This window comes from Protomyctophum bolini, assembly GCF_963924005.1.
Source record: "Protomyctophum bolini genome assembly, chromosome: 19".
Taxonomy (NCBI): Eukaryota; Metazoa; Chordata; class Actinopteri; order Myctophiformes; family Myctophidae; genus Protomyctophum; species Protomyctophum bolini.
The window spans coordinates 21,364,972-21,383,699 of NC_137880.1; the positions used below are offsets into that span (position 1 = coordinate 21,364,972).

The 18,728-nt window shown below is 42.9% G+C and overlaps 1 protein-coding gene across 1 annotated transcript; it reads left to right on the plus strand.

Moving 5' to 3' along the window:
• Window positions 1-2,674: 2,674 nt before the first annotated feature.
• Window positions 2,675-17,187, plus strand: nus1 (NUS1 dehydrodolichyl diphosphate synthase subunit). Its single transcript, XM_080791586.1, has 5 exons — window positions 2,675-3,279; window positions 6,449-6,580; window positions 10,927-11,079; window positions 13,519-13,618; window positions 15,227-17,187. The coding sequence occupies exons 1-5, from the start codon at window positions 2,880-2,882 to the stop codon at window positions 15,315-15,317; spliced, it is 876 nt and encodes a 291-aa protein (XP_080647712.1). The 5' UTR covers window positions 2,675-2,879; the 3' UTR covers window positions 15,318-17,187.
• The last annotated feature ends 1,541 nt before the right edge of the window (window positions 17,188-18,728 follow it).

The window sequence follows — 18,728 nt, forward strand, 5'->3', positions numbered from 1 at the left end:
TCCAAGGTGAGGATGCTGACCTTGAAGAAATGATGCTTTGACTAACAAATCTATAACATCCATGAATGTGAGAATGCAACACATTGCAATAAAAGCACCATTTAAAACGGGATGCATTGTCTTTGTGAATTATTTTCTTGGTATATTCTGATGCCCAGAAATCTAATAAAATCATGATATTCACCGAATTTAGTTATTTCAGTGTTTTTCACATTACAGATTATGTTCCATCACTAAAAATGGATTTGAATGCATATACAATGTGCCAATACAGTACAGTGGCAGTACAGTACAGTAGAGGGACCCCCACACGGTAACTCTGTCATTTCTCAACCGTTTCGGACGTGGGGCGGCTCGCTGGAATCGGCCCGGCCCCCTGGGCGCGTTCCTGGGGGTCTGGATGTTCCGGGGACCCCCACACGGAGTTGCACCACTCACTTCACACATGTGTGATTTTTATTTTCTTCCATGGAGCAGTGCACTAAACTTGTGCACTGTTGGAAGTGCGACACTGTTGTCAGTTACTGGGAAGTCTGAGGTTAAGAAATTAGAAAAGAGAGTTAGAATCTCAAGAAGGGTAAGTGTACCAGCTTGCCTGATTGAGTCATCAAATGTACCCATATAATCATGTCATCATCCTCTATCTGAGTACTGTACTGTCAACCTGCTGAGTTTAATGGAAGGTTGGATAAAGTAAGAGAATGGAATAAGGTTAACCGTGGGATAGGAATAGATCAGTGTGGTTCTCAAAAAATAAAATAAATTAATTCATAATAATAATAATCTTTTCGGCTCTGGAGCATTATTTTCAGTTAAATAATGCCTCTGCCTACTGCCTAGGGGCACGGTGGCACAGTCGGTAGTGCTGTCACCTCACAGCTAGAAGGTCCTGTGTTCGATTCCTGCTGGGGACACTGTGGGCACATCATCAGTGCCCATACCCGAGGTGGGGTTGGCGAAAGGGCCTTTCTGTGTGGAGTGTGCATGTTCTCCCCGTGTCCCCTAGGGTAGGTACCCTCAAAAAAACATGCAGTAATCCTGGTCTCTAAAACTACCTCCCCCTGGCCAGCCGGGGCGCCTGATGGAGGGGAAAGAATAACACGTTCCTTCCACGCGCTACGTCTGGCCAGAGAAATTCCCCCCTGTCCGGTGAAAAGAAGCAGTTTGGACTCCTCATACATAGAAAGGAGGTATGAGGTCAGTCCACTGCCCGTCTGCCCCCAGGTTGGCAGAGGAAGTGTAGCACCCAGGATTACATTAGATAATTGGCACTGGGTGAAAAAACTGGGTTGGAAAATCATGGGATAAAAAAAAGCCTCAGCTTGATATCATTTGTTGCATGTATATGAAATCAAGCCAGTCATGATTTATTAATTCAAATATTTTCTTACGGTATACATTTTCTTACGGTACATACTGTACAAGGGAGCTACTACTGGCCGTAGAAAAGGAGTGCATGCAGGAAGATCGGCCTCAAGCTCAATGCCAAGAAAACAAAGGTAATGACAGTCAACACCGAGGACAAAACCATTGCCACTGCAGACAATAGTTGCTGCTCGAGCGAGTCGAGGACTTCAAGTACCTCGGGGCCTGGACTGCCTCAACTAAACAGGATCTGAAGGTTCGGAGAGCACTTGCCTGGAAAGCCTTGCACGGGATAAGGAGAGTGTGGAAATCAGATATGGGAGAAGAGGCAGCTGTTCATAGTTACTGTGGAGTCAGTACTGCAGCACTGCTGTATATAGGGCCGAGACATGGACCCTTACAATACAACAGGAAAAAGCCCTGGATGGAGTGAGTCTCCACAAGAATGCTACGAATGGCACTAGGTGTCACATGGACGGACCGCATCAGAAATGTGGACCTCTATGGGGACCTACCATGGGTCACGGACAAAGTCAGAGGGAGAAGGATGAGGCTGGCAGGGCACTCTGTCAGGCACCCAGAACTTGAGGCAAGTAAATTGACCCTATGGGAGCCAACCCAGGGCAAAGCCAGGAGGGGAAAGAGGCGTACCACCTATGTAGACGTGCTGCGGCGCGACAGCTTGGCTGACAACACTGCAGAGCTCAAGAACCTGATGTTGGATAGGAAATTGTGGAGGGGAGCGATCCAGGAATCCCGAGTTGGTGTTGGCTAGACCTCACTCTCGACAACAACATTTGATGGACTTTTGAAATACTGTATTATTTAAACATTTTAATAAGTTTAACAAAGGCATTATATTTATATTTTAAAACATTTTCCCATGGACCACCTCAGTAGTCCGTGGACCATCCGTTGAGAAACAGACATGGGGTCCATGCATTGCATAGCAATTAGCAAGTGTTACCAAAGCACTAATATTAGCCCATATCCCATCAAACACAACAGTGGTCCCCAGGTTGAAAGTCAGGGTGGTAGTCCCTGGTTCACAATCAGTTGAAAACCTAGCCTACTGGACATGATGGTACACACTAGAGGGCGACATAACACAACGTCACTGCTACAGCTGCCCTGATATATAATTCGTTGTACGACGGAGTCGCACAACAAAATAAATTGACGACCTACAAGCCCACAGGGCGTCGCTTCACCATGCGTCATGGGCTTGTAGATCGGCACATGCGTCACCACTGTCTCATGACCACGCACCGGGTTCAGGGGTGAAGGGTTGCTGACAGATGAATGAAGATGGCAGCCGAGGGACTGAGATGGAACTTGGCAGCGAAGCTAAATGGCTCAAACCTTAAAGTAGATTAGCCGCGTATGTATGCGTCACAACTTACTACCGAACTGACATGTGGATCTGTTGCGACTTCTAACCCGCTATCCTTTGACACTCTTTAGCGAGGAAAGCGGTGGGTGGGGTCCTGGGAACGGACTGCAGCTCCCTCGTCATGGCGCTCATCTGGGAGCTGGTGTGGCGGGTGTTGCATGTATTCCTTCACCTCCACAGGACGCTCGTCACTTGGTTCCGACTGCGGCTTCGGAACTGGAACGCGCGGCCGTGGTGGAAGCGGGCGGTCGCGGCTCTCCTCATGCCCATAGCGCTCGCCGGCTTCCCGGACCACTACAAGAAGCTCACCCCGGTGGCCGGCGGGGCCGGCGGCCAGGGGAAGCGTTCGGCGGGCGGTCGCCGTGTGCGGTGCACCGCCGACGGCAAAGCTCTGGAGAAGCTGCCGTTGCACATCGGCTTGTTGATAGCCGAAGAGGAGCTGAGCTACACGGACATCGCCAACCTCGTGGTCTGGTGCATGGCCGTCGGCATATCGTATATCAGTGTATACGATAGCCAAGGTGAGCGTTATGCTTTTCTTTATGTTTCAAATTATTTTATTGGAAATACACCTCCCCTCCCCGTCTCCCTAGTCCTACACTCCACGGTCATGTGCTCCAGCTTCTGTTTTTCCGGCAGCGGTTGTTATGTTTACAAGAAGTGGGCTTGCACTAATGTAGATCTAAATTTGTATCATATATTCCTCCTAGCTCTGTTCCATAGCCCTACTGCCGTGCATCTAACGGCATTAGGCTATGGACCAGAGCTACTACATTCCTACATTTCTAACCTGAATCATGGCTGTACTTAGCCCCTCTCGGAACCCCGTGGGTCAGCCCAATCTATTCGTGCCGAAAAATGTCAGAAACCTCAGTACCATTGGGTTCTGACTTGTAGGGCTAGGCTTTACTTACCCAGTTAAATATTTGGTGTTAATTAATTTACTCTTGAGATTGTAATACACTGTCCGAGTTACAATACAAAATTCTGGTTTGTGTGTACTTACAGCACAGTCACAGGGGCATCCTCTTCAATACGTGTACAATAATGGCGCTCATGTCTAACATTCCCTTAGCTAACATTCCCTCTTGTTTATTGCAGAATTATTATTTATTTATTTTTTGAGGCCCCATATCGGCATGACCCATTTACCCAATTGAGAATCGACAGTGATTTACTGCAAAAACAGATTTCCTCACATATATCTGGAATTTACAGCTGCATATGGATGCTGCCAAGCACGAGCCTGTCCCTTTATTTTCCGCAGCTTTCACTGTAAAGCTATGCTTCTATACGAATACGTGTCTCAAAGTATTGCTTTATTTTATTGCTGTTGTTTTACAATTGTTGCACAATCTTAGTTGTGAATCATGTCACACCAACATTTTGCTGTTTCTTGATTCTTGAAAGCTACTTTGCCCTTACAGTAGCATTGTGGTTTATCTTGACTATTGTTTTTTCAGGCTGTATTTGACATTGAGATTTCCCCGGCTACACACACATTAGATTAGATTAGATTAGATTCAATTTATTGTCACTGCACATAGTATACAAATACTTTGACAATGAAATTACATTGACTTAGCCCTACAAGCAGAACCCAATGCTACTGAAGTTTCTGACATTTTTTAGACCCAGAGCATGGGGTCCTATTCCTGGTGTTCGGATAAGTCAATCTGTGCTCTTTGAGGACTTTTTTTCGTGTGAGGTTCTTCTGAATGTGTGAACTATAAGTACCTATACATACCGCTGCGAATATCTCCTGTGTCGCGGAAGCCGTTAAGTATTTTTAATCTATGTTTGACCGATTTGGAAGCTTGGATTCATCTCTTCCTGCCTTGTTTATTGACATCCAATTGTACCGCCTATCTGGCTAGCTAGTGGCGCTATAGCTATGACAGAGCAGATCAGAGGCAGGAACGTAGCCGGCACAAGCCAACCGCACATCGGGAGGCGGTACAATAAACGGTAAATAAACAAGAAGAATCAAAGCGACCAAATCGGTCAAACGAAGATTAAAAATACTTAACGGCTTCCGCGACACAAGAGATATTCGCAGCGGTATGTATAGGTACTTATAGTTCACACATTCAGAAGAACCTCACACGAAAAAAAGTCCTCAAAGAGCACAGATTGACTTATCAAATTCAGAATAACGCAAACGAAAAGAAGACGTCAAACGGCGCAGACACGATGTTACCGAGGATATTTATGTCCGCGTTCCAACATTCCCATACGAAAACAAAGTAACGCACAGGGACCCTACGCAAAGCGACATTCAAATTTCAGAAAAGCTTTACGGAGGGTTCCGAGAGGGGCTAACATTGACTCTGCTCTGGCTGGGACATTTCAGTAACATGACAGTAGTTCCTCTTTATTATGACTAACAAAGTTAATTTGTTCCACAGTATGTGTCTGTCTACTAGTTATTAAGCTTCCAGTGTTCATTTTCCTATATGCATAACTTAGACTTGTGCTAATGTTTGTTGTTCTCGCAGAGATTAGAAAACAATTTACCACTACAGAATGAAACAATAGACCTGATTTGGCACATGTGAACCACATCTTAGAATCACATATAGACACACTGTTCTTAAACAAGTTAGGGACAGAAAGGGAGGCTCTGGCATAATTTGATCCTATAGGCCAGTAAGGCCACAAACATCCATACATGTGTTTCTGTTCTCATATTCTGACACTCACAAGCTGATTTATTGGCATGAGCCGCATGACTTTACCTAAGTAAAATCTACCAAACTGGCTATCAGATGGTCAGTGGAATGGAAGTGGAACACATGATATGAAAGAAGTGTGTTTGGCGAAACAGATTAAATTTGCCAGATTTATGACAAGTATCCACACATGCTTAATTCCAATTCCAGTGAAGGAGAGGCAGGGGCTCTTATGGTTAAACCATCACTACACAAGCCTGTAAAGTTTTGTGACTGAATCTTGCACGGTTATGATTCTATCTTCAATTTTTATGACAAATTCTGAGAGAGAGGGAGAATGACTCACAAGGTGAAAAGTAAACAATACCAGCCACAGAATTTCGACTGGTAACAATACCAGACCCGCTGGTAAATATAAGATACTAAGATAATACTATAATAATAGGTGCTATATAAATCTGGGATTTATATAGCACTCAAAAACTGAAACCTGATAATTGCTCTTTTATTCATGTACATTATAAATAACACACTTTTTCACAATACATAGACTATGATAATTTAAAAACAAAATGTTAGTTTTCTCCTGGTTATGGTACCTTTAAAACTAGTAAAAATATAACAACATTAACATATTGGCCTCTAACCCAGATCATCTCCAAACACGTCATTGTGTATTACTTAATTTTCCACAATCTGTATGGAGTGGACTGGCCCCAGAGCTTCCTGGCTCAGTTCTTGATGTACAGTAAGGACCGATTCATACTCCTATTTTACCGCTGTTTCGGCGCTGTAGTGCCGAAATGATTTCGGCTCGTCAGAATTTTTCAGTAGCACCGAAGAGCCGACTTTAGGACAGTACCCGCCCCCCTGAACCTCAAATGACGTCAAATTGTTGGCCCTACAGCGCCGAACCGACTTTTATTCGGCTCTAAAATAGGAGTATGAATCGGCCCTAAGTCCCTTCAGTCAACTAAATGTCTAAATAGCTCTTGTGAAAATAACTTTCTTCTGCCAGGAGTTTTCCAGAAGAACAACTCTCGCCTCCTGGAGGAGATAGAGAGGCAACAACAGGACCTGTTGGGCCTAGAGGCTTCTAAATATAACATGCAGTTCCTCAGCAATGGGAATGACAAGCACCAGCACCAAGGTAATGCCATTTTTTTCTATTTAATTTTAACCAATATTTTCACCCAGTGTCAATTATCTAATGTAATCCTGGGCGCTACACTTCCTCTGCCAACCTGAGGGGGCAGAGGACCAACCTCATGCTTCCTTCTATGCATGAGGAGTCCAAGCTGCTTTTTTTCACCTGACAGGGGGGAGTTTCCCCGGCCGGACATAGCGTGGAAGTACACGTTATTCCGACCAGTTCCTTTTCCCTCCATCAGGTGCCCTGGCTGGCCAGGGCACCTGATGGAGGGAAATACCTACCCTACCCTATGGAGGGATACCTACCCTAGGGGACACGGGGAGAACATGCAAACTCCACACAGAAAGGCTGAAATGCCATTTGATTTTCAGTTTTTCACTTGATTTTTCTGTTCTACATCTAGGATTTGGTGTCCTCCAGGATGAGGCTAGTTTCACTTCTCACTCAGAGAAGCCGACATAGGTATCCGAAGAACTCGCCAGTTTACCAACTCGCTGCGATTTAGTGCATTCTAGTTTTACTTCACCTTCATTTAAATTGCATTGAATTGAGAGAGAGAGAGAGAGAAGATAGTTGTTTAGAGTTAATACTAGAGAAAGTAGGAATGCTAAAAGTTTAAACACCAAAGTACCGAAACAATGTAATTAGTAAACAATTCCTGAGATGGTAGGCCTTCGTATCATTGGTATTCACATGACTATTTAATTGCACAAAATAATTTGATTACTTTGGAAATTAACTATAACATCTGAAAGTTTGACATACTACACTGAGGAAGACAGCATGCATAACAATGAAGACATTGATGAAGAATCTTCACCGTGGCGACTTGGTAAACTGGCGAGTTCTCCGGTATTCCCGACATATGGCTACTCTAATGTATCCCATGTACAGTGACAGTAACTTTCTTTTGCATAATCACAGATACAAGAGTAACCTTAGGGATGTCCCAGATAGTAAATTTTATACTGTCTGATTCAGTAATCGTATTACGCAACATCTGTTAATAAGCACCTCTGATAGTAGAGGATATGGCAAGATAATATCTTTGCTGTGAGGTCCGGCCCTTAACCTTTTGGCTGTCGAGTTGTAGTCAGTGTGGATCGCATAGAAGTTCAGTTCTGATTTTCATAAAGTTCAAATTCGAAGTCCTAGGACTCCTACATATCTATGTCTATCTTGATGGACAATAATAATGATTCACGTTCTATGTATAGCACTTCTCAAAAGCAGCGTTACAAAATAAAGAAATTAAATACACATGTAGTATAGACTCAGAGTAACCAACGGCATCGGAAGAGACTGGTAAATAAATGGGAATTATGAGTACTGGGCATTAACTTGAACTTTGGAATGATGAGTAGTGCTTTGCTTGAAGAGCCCAGGCTACACGTTTGTTCATAGGCCGAAAGTGGTTCACAAATGTAGGTTGGAGCTTGACCAGACCTGACCTTGAAGATGATTAGTAAACAACAAACTAGTAAACAAACTATTCTAAAATAATCGTTTTAATGAAGAAGAAGAATCATCTATGGATGATAGGATTGAAGAAATGTGGTCAAATTATTTGGAGGCAGTTGAAAGCCAAACTGAAATATACCATTTGCAAACAATGGAGAGACTTTTGGGTAAGACTGGTGTCCAGACTGAGACTTAAGGCTCATTCATAGTCAGAATTTTCAGTGGTGAGGTGACCACCGGAGCTTAAATAACATTGAGCGGTGGTGAGTAAAAACAGAGAGAGGGGCGGTGGTTTGCTCTTCACCGCGGCTCGTGATGTCATGTTGTAGTTCGGTGGTCACCTAACCACCGAAAATCCAGACTATGTATGAGCCTTTACTGGAGGTGTGAGGAAATGCAAGCATGAACAGAGATGGACAGACATTTTATTTTGGCAATGTTTCACGTGATAACAATTGTATTGAATTTTCCTTCTTTATTTGTTGTCCTCTCATTTTAAGGATGAGAGGACAGTGGAGAGACACAAGGGCATACTAAGACCTAGTGCTAGTCTAGATCTTACAACGTTCCTGTTTAACTCTGAAACTGTAAACAACTAAACATTAACCATTATGAGTCCATTTGTATACCTAATACCTTCAGCGTTAAAGAGGTGTGTATTCCAGTCCTTTGTGTGTGAGAATTCTGATCCCACCTGTTTGTTCGTTTAAGCAAAAGAGAAGGCTATTTTTACCCTAGAAGATGGAGGCTATCAAAATTGAATCCTAGAATAGAAATCTTTCTGTTGGCTCATTTGCTTTTGGCTACAATGTCGTACATTAAGTATTTATACACAATCAAAATGCCTCAAGGAAACATATTATAACCAAGCTGTCCACACTTATAAATGTATAGCCTAGTTGCTGATGGATAATTGGTTCATCAGCATGTTCTGGAAACAAATGGATGGAAATATGGTACAGAATCTTCTAGTCATTCTAGTCATTGCCCAACTGTTGCCACCTAATACCCACTAGACAAGTTTTTCTCATCTGGTGGCTCGTCTGACGAGTAACTGACATAGATAGAACAGTTGGTCAAATGCAGAAAATGATATGTTGGAACAATGGGACAGAAACTACCCCAAAGTCCATATTGTCAATGTCTCCACTTACACCCTCCAGATGTGAAAGGGTAATTTATTTTCTCTCCGATGTTTTTGTGGGCTGCGTTCTATGGCAACGGTCACCATGCTAGAATACCCTTTGTAGACAGCTACTCTTCTCAGCTGTCAGTTTAGACCTGAACATCTCGTTTCAGAGGGAGAATGTTTTGTTTGTTTGTCTGTTCCTAGTGTTCCTATGTAAAGCGCTTTGGGTATTTAGAAAAGCGCTATATAAATTTGAGCTATTATTATTTTATTATTAGAAGGCTAGCTCTACAGTAGCTGCTTGTATGGCTCCCATCATGCCCGTGTGAAATAACTAATATGGGGAAGGGTTGGGCTAATGGAGATGGAATTCTGTCAGCCAATATGCACTGACTAGGAGAAGTGTCTGCTTACAGCCCATGTGTTCAACCCTGATAGTGGAATAGCTCTATTGTCTGTCAGCTACTGAATTTGTCAGATGATATACAGGCAGTATTGAGGGCAAAATGCCCTTTCCTGAACTTCATCTGTAAGCCCAATAGTGGTTAAAAATACCCATGTATGTCAAGATGAATGTAGCTCATCATAACCTATGTCATATGCCCCCCTCCCCCCAAGCTGTCTCTCAATCGGTATCTGCATCTATCTAGTATCTAAATTGGAAATGGAAAATATTTTTTTTATTTTGCGCTCCTCTATATACAGGTTTAATGTTTGTTTTTAGTTCAATGTTTGTTTTAAAAACGCCTTTGACAATGAAGGGAAGATTTACGTCATATTGTCCCTCATTACGTCATATTGTCTCTTTATTGTTAATGGCATGGCGTTTGTGTTGGCACTGTTTGTTTCACATCACCATTACATCACCTAATCAACATGAGTTAGACTTTAATATATTAGCGCCCCTCACTTCACACGGGTGTGATTTTTATTAAAACTACAGCTAAATAAAATGGCATTGTAACTCTAATTACAAATATTAATTAGGGATGTGAATAAAAAAAGATTTTCGACTCATCTGGACTAAAATGAAATAGTCTACAAAATTCTGGTCCATCTTGGTAAAATGTTATTCATGGGGTCTGGTCATAAAAGCTCACATACAGTCATCAACAGTGTGTTGGAAAGTCTAAAGTTCAACAACAGTTATTTTGCAATGTGTGCTCTTGTACTATCTGTTTGAGGGACAAATGGAAGCGGGGGGGGGGGGGGGGGGACGACACACGACAACACACGACAACACACGACAACAACATAATGTCGCTGGCTCTCACCCGTTAAGGACCATTTTAGGGAGGGGTTAGGATTACCGACAGTTACATACAATTAGCCAGTACATGTGTGCCCGCGATAAGTCACTCAAGCTGAGCTTATTATAATACTGATAGCATTTTCAAACACCAGGACCACTACAGAAAATAGATATAAAGTGATGGATGGACAGTGAATTTTTCAGTTCAGTGATGGATAGTGCTTTCAATTCAGTGGCAGATCGTTAATTCAATTCCTTAATGGAACATGAATTGAGTTCAGTAAGGGATGTCAATTGTTCCATGCTGGACAGTGAATTCGGTTCAGTAATGGATAGTCAGTGATTCATCTAAAATATGCCTCCTACAGCTATCGGGCTGTTGGCATGATGCAAGTGACATGCTCCATTTGAGTTAAATGTTGTATAAAAAAGAGACAATCAGTTTGGGTATATTATATTTGTAATGTCGTGTGTGTGTGTGTGTGTGTGTGTGTTCCTCAGTGCTATCCTGTCAGCCGGTAGTGAAGGTTCTGTCACCAGCCGATGGGAAGCAGAGCATCGTTTCAGCAGCCCAGCAGCTGTGTCGTTCCGTGGAACAGAAAGAGAGGCGCTCCAAAGACATAAATGTCTCCATGCTAGATGCACTACTGAGAGGTGTGTGTGTGTGTGTGTGTGTGTGACACATTGGGGGATAGACATTCCATTTCCTTTACAATCTGTGTCTGTTTCTCTAAAGTTAGGGGTGCATTTGATCAAATCTCAGGGTCAAGTCATTATATTAATTAGCTTTTTTTCCTTTTGTTGTGTAATGATAAATTATTAGCCTGCCTTGAACTAGCAAATAATCTATTCTGCATAATTGTGTTTAGCACAACTCTGGGTGACCAGGCACAAAATGCCTTCAGCGTTTCCCTGTGTGTCATTCCCCTGTTCTCTGTCCGCCTATCAAAATAAAGCAGAACTTCATGCACTTTTCCCCTAGCATGGCTCACACTGGCAACCTTCACCCAACACCAATGAATGAGAGCTGAATAAATTGACATCCCATCCACCGGGATGGGATTAACCATGTGAACTATTGCGTTGCTAGTCATTATAGGCAGACATTTGACAAAAGGGCGCTCTTATCATCATACATCACATTCCGTGCTCAGCCAATCAAATCATCACATTTCGTGGTACAAACGCACACAAAGCTGTGGGGGCAAGCGATGCAATCAAAGAAGTGACTTCTACACATGGCATGATGTGTGCAGAAGTCAAATTAAAGTATTTATTTAGACTTTTTCTAGATTGTAATACGGTATGTATTTCCTTAATTTCCTGGAAAAAATATATATTTCCTGAAAAATGAATATTTTGTATTTTGGGTTAGGTGGTTTCTCCCCGACAGCAGATACTAAAGCAATAAGCTGAGAGGTCTCAGGTTACCGGGTATTTTACAATGGCTGGGGGCGTAGGCAGACCCGAGGCGCAGTCGAGTAAGCTGGGGCCTCGAGTGGCTTATTGCTTTTCTAAAACGGTTACAAACGATATTAACCTAATAAAACTATTAAATTCACGAAAGTAGCTACGCTTTGCGCCACCAGAGTGAGCCACATCACTTCGCTTCTTGTCCTCTTTAGACAGTCCTTGGTTTTGCTCAAGGAAGCTCTGAGAAGGAAGTGAAGTCACGTGACTGGGCTGCGCCATGACACTTTCATGGACACTTTCATGGGAGCCAAACTACCCGGAAGTTTGGCAGAATGCATTGGAGTCAATGAGAGCTCAGTGACCAGCTCATGAACAAACATTATTTATGAATAATTGAGACCTTTTGTAAAGTAATCACTTCTGGAAAATAACAGACATGTAACACATTATTGTCTGCTGTGTTGTTATTCGATGTGTACACTGTGTCATTTTTATACAGGTATGGTATCTAAAGAGCACAAAGTACCTTTCTGAACACACCAAAGTATCGCGAGACTTCCCACCGTTTCCTGTCTGGCAGCAAAATCTCGTGATACTTCGGAGCCAGAAACGATACCTGCTGCTGTTTAGATCCCCAGATAAAATTATATACTGTGCAGTGTGCACTCTGTGCACATCGAAAAGTAAGTGATTAGAAAACAACCTGTGATATGTCTTCTGTTAACTTATTTTCCAGAAGTGATTACTTTACAAAAGGTCTCAATTGTTCATAAATAATGTTTGTTATGAGCTGGTCCAGCCGGCTCCATTCACTGCCATGTATTCATTGCACTTTTTGTGAGTTTGGCTACCATGAAAGTGTCCATGAAAGTGTCATGGTGGCCCAGTCACGTGACCACTTCCCTTCCTTCTCAGAGTTTCCTTGGTTTTGCCTAGAATGAATAAAGAGGATGTTGCATTGTTGCACGGAGGCACGGCATAGGCTCCTGCGGGAGGTTTGCACATGCTCAGTGTAAACAGGAACTGCGATGATGGAGTGTTCCAGCAAAGGTGCTAGAGGTGCATGAGAGTTGCTGACACTGAACTGAAATAATAAAAAGGATATCACAAAAAGAGAATAGTACAAAGTAGATTTTGTTTTTATTTTATTATTTTACATTTGAAAAGGGAAGGGTGGCTGCTGTTTAATTCTCAACTGTTCTGGATCTCATTATTTACATCACAAGTTAAGAGCTTTCTATCTAGCACCTCTGCTGGAACACTCCATCGCAGTTCCTGTTTACACTGAGCATGTGCAAATCTCCCGCAGGAGCCTATGCCGTGCCTCCGTGCACCATCCTCTTTATTCATTCTAGGGTTTTGCTGCAAGTAGGCTATGTGACAGGAGAATAGCGCTTGATGTCTTTACGGGGCCGCCTGGAGCCACACATTCACAGTCATATGCGGCGCTTAGACGCCCGCACGGCATGGGTTTGCAAGGCAATCAAGCGCTCCCCTTCCCCAGTACAGCTACAGAGACGCAGAATCGGCAGTGAATGATATAAAGTGATTGAAGGTGTGGGTTATCGGTGAAATTTACACCGGTCACGTGGTGGTAACCAGACAATCAGAATCAAGTATTGGGACTACCAGTTTTAGAATATATAATTCCTGTTCATAGTCATATTGCTTCCTTTTCAGAGTCAAAGAATATTCCAGACCCAGAGCTGGTGGTGAAGTTTGGCTCAGTGGACAGCACACTGGGATTCCTCCCCTGGCACATCAGACTCACCGAGTTCATGTAAGAAATGTGTGTGTGTGTGTGTGTGTGTGTGTGAGCGAACTTTTGGCTCTTACATCATACCCATCCATGCCCAAAGTGGCCACCATGTGGATGGTCAGTGTGGCAATGCGCAGGAGAAGTAAGTTTCATGTGAGGTCGCATTCTCACCTAATACTTCGGTAGACTCGAATGCGTATGGGAGGAGAAATGGGATTCTTGCATATTTAATTGGCTACGGTTTGCCTTCACACTGTCGATGATCCGCAGCAATTGGAAACGCAGCAGGGGGGACCTTTATCAATGTGTTACATTCATAAACTAGCCTACACAGTGAAATGATAAATCTATGGTGATAAAATTATACTCATAACGTGCATTATGTGTCGTGCCGTCTGGGACTGCCCCCCCTCTCTCGCTCTCTCACTATAAGCACGCAGCCACGCACTGTTCTTTTGGGCATGGAGGCACAGCGCTGAGCGCACTGATATAACAGACAGCAGCGCAAAATGTTTACAAGTTTATCGAGATGAAAGTTCCTACTCCCCACTAGTCCCCACACAGTGACAGCACTCCATGTTTACGGCACGCACAGACAGACAGAATATTCTGTAGGCTATAATACTATTACACTGCACTGCAGTGTTTGTGTTTTCTTAAGCAATTGATTAATGTACTCGTCCTCATTTCGATCAGGGCTTCAGTCTCCACTCTCCTCATTCGACCACGTCTATCCACGGTAACGGGACATCTTTGCGCTGCGTAAAATATGCCTTCTCCGTCTCCAACTGTGTTCAGCTCCTCACCCGCCACATATGTTTGCTTCATTTCCTGTATTTGCTGCGGATTGCATTCACACCTGCACCGAATCGTAGTCAAGCGCGATTGGAAGCGAAGCGAAACCCCCGTTTTTGCTCGGAGTAAAATGCGGTTCTTTGTTGCGCATTAGGATTCGAAAGAGCCTTCACACCTGCCAAACGAAGCGCACTTTCTGAAAATGCGCAGCAGGATTCGTTTTAATCGCAGCAAAGCTCTCTGGTGAGAATGCGACCTGAGTCAGTGCAGGGAGAGCTGGAGCAGTTTAAAAATATATTTAACCAGGAGCTCCCTCCTATACTTTGTGTATGTGCATGTCCACATGCAGGCTAGTGTGGTATATTATGTCATTAATTTTAAAAGTATAACTTTGACTGAGACTGCTTGTACAGTACAGTTTTTAGAAGATTCATTTAGTACAGAAGTACAAGTGTACTTGAATACTTTGACAGTGACATCGTTCTCATTTAAAAGGTTGTCACAGTGGAATAAAATACTCAATACATCATGGCGTCATCAGCTTTCAATGTATGCGTAAATAATAGATTTAGGTATGCTGTTGCTGTTTCTTAGATCTTAGCTATTTTATACAAAAATTGCCAATCTACAAGCTCTGATATTATTTGTTTATTAACTTTGAAAAATGTCATCTATAATGGCATTCCCTAAATTGGGAGTCGGGACGCTAGGTTGAAAGTGATTTTAAAGATCAGATGTTCCATGTTGTAAGCTACTCGGTTACTTCAATATTCCAGTGGATAAAAGTCACCCTTCTCTTAAAAGTCTTCCTTCTCTTGTCTGTCTCTGTTACAGTTCCCTGCCTTCACATATAGATGTGTCTTACAAGGACTTATTGGGTGCTCTACAGACGTATGCATCGTGTGAGCAGCGGCTAGGCCAGTGATTAGGCTCTGGAATTGAGGAGGCTACATGTTGAACTGCCTGGCCACATCAAGGCAGTTACATTGCAAATGTAACTCCCTTACCCACTAGGTACCATCAGCTGCGTCCTGTGGAGGAACTCCATTTCCCATCATGCGACAGCCAAACAGGAAAATAACTTAATCTATGGGGCAATGTGGTGTAAATAAAAGCTTAAAGCTTTTTACTGTCCTATCCTATCTCTGTTCCCTGTTGCTTACAACTAAACTTCTCACAAAAGTTTGAAAATGAACTTTGGTCAATTATTTCTCCCCTTTAACCTTTTTAGACCTGAAGCAGATTTTAAAAACGCCTTCTAAGACCAAACCTCAGGATTTCTGAAAACCTTCAAATTCTGATTAAAAACAAACTATTGCTATATGAGAGCAACATAACACAACAGCCCAGCTCAAACCCATGTTTAGCAAGGTGAGCACAGCCATCCAGCTCCTCCTGGTCGCAGCGTTGCTGGCCGCTCAATACTACACAGACAGTATACTGCTGCAGTCGCTATGGTACATCACAGCGGTGAGTGGTGACCACAGCTGCGTCGGGCTACTGGTCAAGGTGCTAAACGCCCGAAAGCAACCGGAACAGTACTTGGAATAAGTTTGCACCGAATGCAACCACCAGGAATGTCACGGAAAGGTAACTATGTCACCCGTACGTACGAGTGGTAGGTGGGGAAGCCACCCTTACAACAAGGTACATCTTTCGGCCAGGCATTTGTGGTTATTTTCATGATTCTGAATCCTTTCCAAGCATTAGTTTTGCACAAAAAACACTCCTTGGGCTAAATTCGGCCATAGCCACTTGCCCAAATGTGATGACCTCATCACATTTGGGCAATTTCTGACGGCTATGGCCGAGTACTATTGCAATTTATTTTGGGTCAAACCTTAGATTCACAGTTTCACTAGCCTATAAGCAACTCAAAGCAAGGGTGAATACCAACCATTTGTCAATTTATTTGGGGGCACTACGCACACATTTAGCTGTGTTGATCATTCCATGAATGCCTGGTCCTTACAAGCTGTAACTCGTAAAGGTGACTAATCAACGATAAAAACGATGTAAAATATACCTATTGGTATTCTTAAAGTGGACAAATAATCAACCAAGTTAAGTTTTCAAACTTTTTGTGAGTCGTTTAGATTGCCCTAACAATATGTTTAATTCGTAATGTTGATGTTTGGATTGTAGATTGAGGCAAACATTGCTACCACTGAAAGATTGTTAGAGACCTGAAACGGAAGAATACAGCATCTGACTGCAATTCTTGTCCATTCATCTAGGAAGACTCATAAAACTCAAGGTTGGGAGGGAGGTCTCTGCGTGATGAGGTCATGAATTTGCACTCCAAACATTCACTCCGTCCAAAATCAACAGCTTCAGCAAACATGTTTTGAACACATGGCGCTCTTATTTTGTTTTCTGTATGTTTCGCGTGTTTTTGCCTCCTGTCTGTCTACATGTATTTCTGTGAATAATCCACCAGGATATCTTTGCACCCAATTGATGGAACCATTAACAAGAAACTATAATTGGGCCACAAGACAAAACAAGTCCCTGAGCTGCAGATGGAAGGACTTGGGTGTTGGAAACCTCACAGGACAACGTATGAAGTGTACATTAATGTTTCGTCACCCATGGGGTTGAGTCGGACCCGAAGGTCAATCATGAGGGGCATGGACAAAGAAGTTTACTTCATAGATATTGTTAATGATAATGATGACAATGTAAGTTTGGGTTCCCAGTGTAAACCTGGTTTGACGATCACACTGATCTAAATCTTATGTCTGGATGTTGTTGATGTGTAATGTGCGGATGTATTAAAGGTTATTCTTCCTCTACTACGTAACTGCCCTCATCGTCCTGATCCACTCGCCTTCCACTTATGACATGGCTTGACCACAATGCACCACTCACTCTCAGAAATGTAAATTGTTTTAGGTTATTTTAGAATATTTTGTTGATTACCTGTGTTTCCTAGCCGTTAGTAATTTTATTTGCAATTTATTTGGGTGTGTGTCCATGTTAGCTCTGGTCCATAGCTCTAATTTGCATACATAGCTCTGTGTTGCATACAGAGCTATATACTGTATGTCCAGGTGGTGATCAACGATCACCATGCAATTATATTACTGTAACTAGATCTTCAGTGGTTTTCAACCCTATTCATATCAAGGCCCATTATGTACGTATTCTGCATTTGAGCCACGAATGAACCTATAATCGACCAAATGTAAGTTTCCGAACCTCCCTCACTTTTGTGGGGTGTTTAGTTTATTCTGATTCTTCTCATCACCACTAGGTGTCGCATATGCTCCAAAACACTGCACATTAGTGCGTAGTACCATAGCTATAGTGTTTTCTGACCCCTCAATGGCGCAATTCTCAGCTATATGGCTCTGGGTTTGACCAGGTATATTTCACCAAAATTGTCAACGGTGGCCTATCGAATTAAACTGTGACTCCGTGTTTGAATCACATAAATCTAGATCGAGTGACATCCTTTATCTTACTATAAGCAACACAAACCACATCTTTTCAGAGATGCTCAAACTTCAAAACCTGGGTTTGTCTGAAATTTTAAAACGGTGCCCTCCTTTTGCATGCAAATTAGGCTATGTTGAAAGAGAGAGGCGATCTTTTTCTTTGACATTCTTGCCAACTGCGGCATGATTTGAGTTTCCTGGTTGAAGTTATGAACGCCTAGATTCATTTGAAACTAAACAAATGTGCAATATCCATTGGCTAACTTTGAGGCTCCGCTCGTCATAAACCAGTGTTACTGTAGTCGCAGCCTTTCCTCAGTCTCAGTCAGTAGGCTATAGTAGGCTAGTAGATTCTTGCAAAACGTGCCGTGACGCGCACGTTGATCTGACCGTGACACTAGTCCACGGCACGCGTGTACAGTAGGCTACACGGTGTCGGCGATCAAGACGTTGGAGTCTGGACAGAGAAAGAAAAGTAGCCGGCTCTGAAGAAAATAACCAGAGAGCGTACGTTGTGGACTTGGCAAGGTACGAAAAAACTATTTAATGCATTTTAGCTAACTGGTAGGCTATTCATTCATTTTGTGTGATGAATGTTACTAATCAACTGATTAGAGTTTAAAAATCTGCATTCTCCAAATTGCACGTCAAAAACATTTGCATAATGTCGCTAGAAAAATAATTACCCAGCTAACATGTCCATCTGGGCCCATGCACTTGGGTTTTGACATGGGCTATGGGCAGAACCGAATAGTTCTGATGATCCTCATGGGGGCTACCCGCAGCCCCGCCTCCCCGCAGCCCCCACAGCGGTGGAAAAAAATAAGTTGATGTTTTCACTGGTACTTTGGGTAGGCTACAGAATTGCGTTGGGGGGGGACTATCGCCGCCGCGGA

Coding starts and splice junctions, on each gene's coding strand:
- nus1 (XM_080791586.1), top strand. CDS start 2,880: ATGGCGCTCATCTGGGAGCTGGTGTGGCGGGTGTTGCATGTATTCCTT. Junction 6,581..10,926: donor TGACAAGCACCAGCACCAAG/GTAATGCCATTT, acceptor TGTGTTCCTCAG/TGCTATCCTGTCAGCCGGTA. Junction 11,080..13,518: donor GCTAGATGCACTACTGAGAG/GTGTGTGTGTGT, acceptor CTTCCTTTTCAG/AGTCAAAGAATATTCCAGAC.